The following is a 7,374-nucleotide window of genomic DNA, read 5'->3' on the forward strand; positions in this document are numbered from 1 at the left end:
GAGCACGGCTCCGCCGGGCGACCCGCGCCAGCGTCTCACCGCAGCACGTTTCTCCCTTACAGCCGCTCTAAATCCACCCTCTTCCGGCTTAAAACCGTCGCCCCTTCTCCTGTCGCCACAGGTCCTGGTGAAAAGCCTCTCTCCGCCGTCCTTAGAAGCCCCCTTACACGTTGAAAGGCTGCAAGAAGGTCTTCTCCAGGCTGAACAACCCCAACGCTCCCAGCCGTTCCCCGCAGGAGAGGTTCTTCCAGCCCTTGGAGCATTTCCGTGGTCCCCTCCGGACCCGCTCTGACAGGTCCAGGTCTGCCTCGTGCTGGGACCCCAGAGCTGGACGCAGCGCTCCGGGGGGGTCTCACAAGAGTCGAGGGGGAGAATCACCTCCCTCCGCCTGCTGGACACGCTGCTTGTGATGCAGCCCAGGATGCGATGGGTTTTCTGGGCTGGAAGCGCGCATTGCCAGCTCACGTCCCGTTTGTCAGCCCCCAGCATCTCCAGGCGCTTCCCCGCAGGGCTGAGAAGCAGGGCTGGGACGGGGCAGGCAGGGAGAGCCTGGCAGCAGGCGGGGAGAGCCTGGCAGCAGGCAGGGAGAGCCTGGCAGCAGGCAGCGCGGGGGGGTCGTGGCCGTGCAACCGCCGGCAGGAGGAAGGCGTGCGGCCCCTCTGCCACGCTCCCACCCCATCCCACCGGCCGGGTGCCCCGAGGACCAGGCTGCTCCCTCCATCGCCCGCTGCTGGGACAGGGTCTCTCTCCTTTCCCTGTTCCCGTGTGCCTCCGACCCCCCCCCCCGCTCCCAGGGACTCCCAAAACTCAGGGTTTGGGAAATTTCCCATCTGTGCCTCCAGCAATGGCCCTGGCCACCCTGAGTCACGGCTCAGGGATGTCCTCGCCTCCCCGGTCCAACCAGCCCGGCCAGACTGGTGCCAGTGACACGGTTTCACATGGCCGGGTGGGACACCGGCGTGGTAATTAGCATCCTCAAGAGCCGCCGACGCATCGGCTGCCTTTCTCAACTCCCCGCACGAGCCTGCTGCAACCGCAGCAGGGCACGAGCCGACTCTCGGAGATGCCGATGGGGACCTTTGCCACCACCGCCAAAACCTTTTGCCACCGCTGCCAGGTCCCCACCTTGAGTAACGCAGAACTTTTCGAGTGGAAAATGATGCAGCGCAATAGGTGGGGACCGGGATGACCAGAAGTGTGGGTGGCCAGTGAGCACCGGGCAAAGCCCGTCTCCACCGGGAGGGTCTCTCTGGGAGGGAGCTTGGTCCCTGCAGGTGTCCCCAAGAGAGTGGCACAAGCTCTGGGATGCCAGTGTCACCCGTCCCGGCTCTCTCGGGTGGCAGCGTCAGGGCTCGCGCATTTTCGGTTCGGGATGAGGAGCAGCAGCGCCGGTTGCCCTGGCAATGCGAGATGCTCTCCTCCAGATGGGGACAATATTTGGCATTGCTAAAAATACTTCCTAACTCAGCTGTGACACCACCACCCATGTCACATCCCTCCTGCCCCAGGGCTCAAGCCGGGTGGGTGCCGTCCCTGCTGGTACGCAGAGCCGGCCCTGGGCCAGCTTGCCCTGGGTGGCCTGGCCTGGGGGGGATGGCCCAGGGAGCTCCTGGGGTCCCACCAGCCTCCCTGGCTCCGGCAGACCTGGCAGGGTCACCAGCGCCGGTACCTCCCCAGCTCGGCCAGCCCGAGCGGCTGGGGACAGCGCAGGGAGCCAGGGACAGCTGGTGGCATTTACCCCCACAAAGGGACGGGGGAGCTCCCTGGGGGGGGACCTGCGGGCATGGGAGGGCTGCTGGGAAGGTAATGTGATTCCTTTGAGTTTAAATAGGTTTAAAAGCGCTTTTTTTTTTTTATGATCTTGCTGCTTTTCCTAATACCATTACAGCCTTCTCCATGGCAACCAGGTGGGGCAGCTCAGACTTTGGTCCCAGGCGGGGAGATTAGCCACCGGAGCCGAAATGATGGGGGGGATCGGCTGGGGAGGTCCGCGCTGGCCGGGGCCGCGGTGGGAGGGGGACATCCGTGGTAGGGACCCAGAATGAGGTCCCCACGGTGGTTGCGGTGCCACGGTACACCGGGCAGGCGTCAGGTCCCAGCGCGCAGGACGGGCTCACGGTGATGCTGGAGGGACCAACCGTGCCGCGGGGTCTGAGCATCCCCTGCCGCAGGCGGCGGTGGGACGCGTCTGGAGGAGATGCCCTCAAGGAGGCTTAAAGGCGGAGACGGGTCTAGCTCTTCCCTGCACCGCAGCCACGTTGGGAAGGGATCTGCTTATTTACCCTCTTTATTTTCCCTTCACAGCTCGTTTGATATTTTCCCTGAAAGAGGGCTGTTGGAGGCAGGGATAAACCCGCTCCCAGCCGCAGGTAGGGCTCGTTTAAACTTCCTGAAGAGGTTTTGTGGGTTTTGGCTGGCTGGCCCGTGCTGGTTCAGCTCTTTTTAGCTTCCAGATTGATTACACCTTGTGTCAATATGTGCTTAGCGCCTATTAGCGGGTGCCTGTGTCTCCATCTTTCATTTCTCCCTTCTGATCTATAATTTCCCAGAAGAGAGGATTAAAAATAGAGGGGGAGGAGAGCACCGCTTGGGGCCAAAAAGAAAGGGAGAAAACAGTGCTTGTGAGAAAGTTGGGTTGCAAGGCTGGAGCCTGGCCGTCTCCCTCCGATGCCTCTTCCCATGGGCACGGTCCCGCTTTGGCCGGTGAGAAGGTGGCTTAAAACCGCCTGAGTTCAGTGGCGAAGAGCTGAGCTGTGCCCTGGGGAGCTGCGGGAGATGCCAGGCTCCCACGGGGATGGGTGAGGTGGGAGCACGGTTGGGGATGGCCATGGCGTGGGGCTGGTGGTGGAGAGCGTCCCTTGCTCCATCTCCACCTCGCCGACGGGCACAGGGGGAACCGGGGCAGGGAAGAGCAGCACCACTGGGAGACGCCCGTTCCTGGAGACATGGATGTGAACGGTGCCAGGCCCGTCCTGGTGCATCTCCAAGGAGGAAGGGGGCTACCAGGCCATCGGGAAGGGTTAGCCATGGCTTTTCCATTGGGCAGCCGCTGGCCTGCAGGGCTCCTCTCGCTGGGGCAGTAGTAGCTTTTCATTTATTTTTTCTTTCTTGGAAACTGGTAAAAGATTCTGCAGAAGCCGTGTTGGACGCTGGTGGGGAAACAACCTGGGACACACAACGAGGTCACCGGCCTCCCCGGGGTGGTTTTGATGAGCTGCCAGGCAGAGAGGGCGATCCACCAGCCCTGGAGCATCATCCACCATCATCCCGCCGGACGCGGGGCTGGCGGAGGAGGCGAGGGACCCTCGCAGCCATCACCTCGCCGGTGGGACCCGGGCTTTGCTCTCTGCTTCCCCTGTGGCACAGAAGCGCTGAGCCGAGCAGTGCTCCCAGCACCGTCTCCACCCGCAGGGCAGATACACCCACACGACGGGTCTGCGGGTTCGGCCCTGAGGCTTTTACTGCCACACAGGGAAAAGCTTTTCCCAACTCCTTTCCCACTCGCATCACCATAAAGCCTCAGGCATTTCAGCCCGTCTCCCGGTAAGGGTAATCCCCACACCTCTAACCCCCTGTGCGATATGGATGCTGCAAGCCCCAGCGTGTGTTTTTTGGGTCCCGATGCAGCGTGAGGACCCGCTGCCAGGGCTCACCCCAGGGCATCCCCGGCGGAGCAGGGCAGGGCAGGCACCCAGGGAAGGGTCAGTGCTGCTGCTCGGGGGTCTCCAGGAGCCCAGGACACGGCCGTGGGGCATCCCGTGAGGCTGCTCCATCCATCCCTCTGTGCTCGCTGCCCAACATAAACCCCAACTCCGGCAGGACCACCCTCCCCCAGGCCCGCAGTCCCTGCCATAACCTGTCCTCCTGGGCATCTCCTTCCACCCCCCCCTCCCCGAGCTGCCATAGAGGCAGTTGCAGACCCGGGGTGGGGGGAGAAGCAAGGAGCCCGTCCCGGGTGACACTCGCGCTGGCCACGCTGTCCCGGGGGCTGAGCCCACGTCCCGTCCCAGCAACGGTGGGGTTAAGCCTGGCCGGGCGGGCGACTGGACAGGCGTCAAGGTGGTTGCTCCATCCATCCCTGCGCAGTCGGCGGGGCCGGAGAGCGGAGAGGGAGCGCTGCCCTGCCCGCCACCATGAGCACAGGCAAAGGTAAGGCAGGGGGACCTGCCCGTCCCAGGAGGGACAGGCAGGGCAGGGGGGTGGTTGGGGAGACGCTAAAACTCTGCTGGGGCTTCGCGCTCAAGTCACCCTTAGCTTTTCTCCCCCCTCCGCTGCTAATAAGACATTTTGGGACCCCCCGTGCCACCTGGGGTGCTTGCAGGCACCGCTGGGCAGAGCCCAAACCTGGATGGGGGCTGCAGGGACGGGCAGGGGCCGCGGCACCGGGACCCCCCCCTGCTCCGAGGAAAAGCACGTTAATGGAGGGGGGCGGCTGGGGAGGAAGGAGGAGAGGGGACCGGGGACCTTTCCCCACAAAAGGGAGAAGCTGCTGCTGCGATATAAAGGGATGAATTCTGGGGGCCTGGGCACCCGAGGGGTCTGAGCTGCAGCAGGAGTGGGGGACGATCCCACGCCCTCTCCCAAGGGCAGATCCAGCCTCCGAAACCTCCTGCGGCTGCCCAGTGTGTGCGATGGGCTGGGACTGACCCCTCCACCACCCCCACCCCTCCCAGCAGTGCAGACACCCCGGGGGGTCCCAGGGGGGTCCCAGGGGGGTCCCCTAGGGCAGCCATTGCCCCACGCTGATGGTGTCCCCTTCCCTCCGCGCCCTGCAGCAGGCGTCACCCTCCTGCTCCCCCTGGCCCTGCTGCTGGCCACCGCCTCCCAGCCCCCCGGGGGGGACAGCCCGAAGGACCAGGGGGACACGGATGCCCCACGCTGCCCCAGCCCTTGCGCCTGCAGCTTGGACGACTACAGCGAGGAGCTCAACGTCTTCTGCAGCGCCCGCAACCTGACGCGCCTGCCTGAGGACGTCCCCCCCAACGCCAAAGCCCTTTGGCTGGATGGCAATAACTTCACCCTGCTGCCGGCCGCTGCCTTCAGGAACCTCTCAGCCCTGGACTTTCTGGACCTGCAGAGCAGCCAGCTGGCGGCCGTGGAGCAGCACGCCTTCCACGGGCTGCGGAGCCTCTACCACCTCCACCTCGAACGCAACCGCCTCAAGCACTTGGCTCCCCACACTTTCCTGCACACCCAGAACCTCGTCTCCCTCAGCCTCAACAACAACTACTTCAGTAAGGTGGAGGAAGGGCTGTTCGCTGGGCTCTCCAACCTCTGGTATCTGAACCTGGGCTGGAACTCGCTCGTGGTCCTGCCCGACAAGGTCTTCCATGACTTGCCCAATTTGAGGGAGCTGATCCTTGCTGGGAACAAGCTCCCCTACCTCCAGCACCAGCTCTTCTGCAGCCTTACCGAGCTGAAGGAGCTGGACCTGAGCGGCAACGCGCTCAAGGGCATCAAGATCAACATCTTCGTCAAGCTGCAGAAGCTACAGAAGCTGTACCTGAACCACAACCAGATCAACGCCATCGCGCCCCGCGCCTTCATGGGCATGAAGTCCCTCCGGTGGCTGGATCTCTCCCACAACCGGCTCGTCTCACTGTTTGAGGACACATTTCTGGGCCTCCTGAGCCTGCACGTCCTACGCTTGTCCACCAACTCCATCGCCGGCCTGAGGCCCCGGACTTTCAAAGACCTCCAGTTCCTGGAGGAGCTGCAGCTGGGGCACAACAGGATCCAGAGCCTGGCAGAAAGGACCTTCGACGGGCTGGGCCAGCTGGAGGTCCTCAGCCTCAACAACAACCAGCTACAAGACATCAGGGTTGGGGCATTCCTGGGGCTGTACAATGTGGCAGTGATGCACTTGTCTGCAAACTGCATCAAGGTCCTCCCCGACTATGTCTTCAAGGGGGTCACCAAGTTGCACAGCCTCCACCTAGAGCACAGCTGCCTCGGCAGGATCCAGGCAAACACCTTCTCCAGCCTCTCCAGCCTGCGGCGGCTCTTCTTGCAGCACAACGCCATCTCCATCATCGAAGACCAAAGCTTCAGCGAACTGCACGAGCTCCTGGAGCTCGACCTGAAGCACAACAGGCTGAGCCACCTCTCGCCCCAGCTCTTCATGGGTCTGAGCAACCTGGAGTACCTCTTCCTCTCCTCCAACCAGCTCCTGGAGATCTCCCAGGACACCTTCAGCCCGCTCCAGAGACTCTTCTGGCTTGACCTCTCCCATAACCAGCTGGAGACGCTAGACAACACCGTCATCTCCCCCCTGGCCAACCTGCGGTACCTCAGCCTGAGGAACAACTCGCTGGAGACCTTCTCGGTGGGCTTCCTCTGCGCCTCCTTCGCCCTGGAGCAGCTGTGGCTGGGGGGCAACAACTGGCATTGCAACTGCTCCCTGAAGGGCCTGCGGGACTTCTCCCTGCAGCACCCCGTGGTGGTCCCGCGCTTCGTGCAGTCCGTGGCCGAGGGGGACGATGCCCACGTCCCCGTCTACACCTACAACAACCTCACCTGCCTCCACCCCCCGGCCGTGGCAGGCCTGGACCTCCGCGACACCACCGAGGACAGCTTTGCTCACTGCTGATGCATGCCAGCCCTTCCTGGGGGGATGCACCAGGGACCCTCACCTGCCTCCTCCCCAGCCCCATCCTGGGCTCCCTGGGGCGGCAGCAGCAGGAGCTCCTGCTCCGCAGCCGCCCCCATTTAGCCCGTCTTTGCCGCTGCCAGCTCCCTGGGGCAGAAGCAAGGAGCTGTGCCTGCACGATGCTGGACCACGACCCCGGCCGCTGGCAGGGGGAGATGGGCACCAGCACCCCAGATGGGCTTTGCTGGCTTCAAACTGAAATATTTCAGTCCTTTAATATTTAAATAGCAGCCCCTGGGTTAGCATGGTCGCTCCCGGCTCCTGTCAGGAACACGAGCATCTCTGAGCCTCCGGGACAAGGGAAAGCTGCACCCCCAGCCCAGAGCCCTCCCCACGGCGAGCAGCATCTCCCTGCCGGGGCCAGGACTCCTCAGTGGGACAAAGCAAAGCATCTTCCTGCCACGGAGCAGCCAAGAAAGGCTGAAAGCCCCCCCGAGCTCCCCGGCAGGTTTAGGGAAGGGGGCAGATGACTTGCTATAATCATTCCTTGCGCTAGCAGAGGTGTTCGCAAGGGTGCAGAAAGCCACACACGTGACTTACTTGATAAATCATAGCAGACAAATAAACCTTTGGAGCTATCGCAACCCATCTTGTAAGTATGTTTTTTCCAAAGCACGTGCCGCACCCGGCTGGGGTTTCTTATCAGAGCCCCTCGGGGCTTGCAGACACAGGGCAAGGAGCGCAGGCTCCCCAGGGCGCCGGAGGAGTTTGCAGCAAGTTTCCTG

At 63.2% G+C, this 7,374-nt stretch overlaps 1 protein-coding gene across 1 annotated transcript; it reads left to right on the forward strand.

Moving 5' to 3' along the window:
- The first annotated feature begins 4,116 nt into the window (after positions 1 to 4,116).
- On the forward strand, positions 4,117 to 7,237 carry IGFALS (insulin like growth factor binding protein acid labile subunit). Its single transcript, XM_076350542.1, has 2 exons — positions 4,117 to 4,149; positions 4,776 to 7,237. The coding sequence occupies exons 1-2, from the start codon at positions 4,134 to 4,136 to the stop codon at positions 6,587 to 6,589; spliced, it is 1,830 nt and encodes a 609-aa protein (XP_076206657.1). The 5' UTR covers positions 4,117 to 4,133; the 3' UTR covers positions 6,590 to 7,237.
- Positions 7,238 to 7,374: the final 137 nt, after the last annotated feature.

This window comes from Aptenodytes patagonicus, chromosome 13 (assembly GCF_965638725.1).
Source record: "Aptenodytes patagonicus chromosome 13, bAptPat1.pri.cur, whole genome shotgun sequence".
NCBI lineage: Eukaryota > Metazoa > Chordata > Aves > Sphenisciformes > Spheniscidae > Aptenodytes > Aptenodytes patagonicus.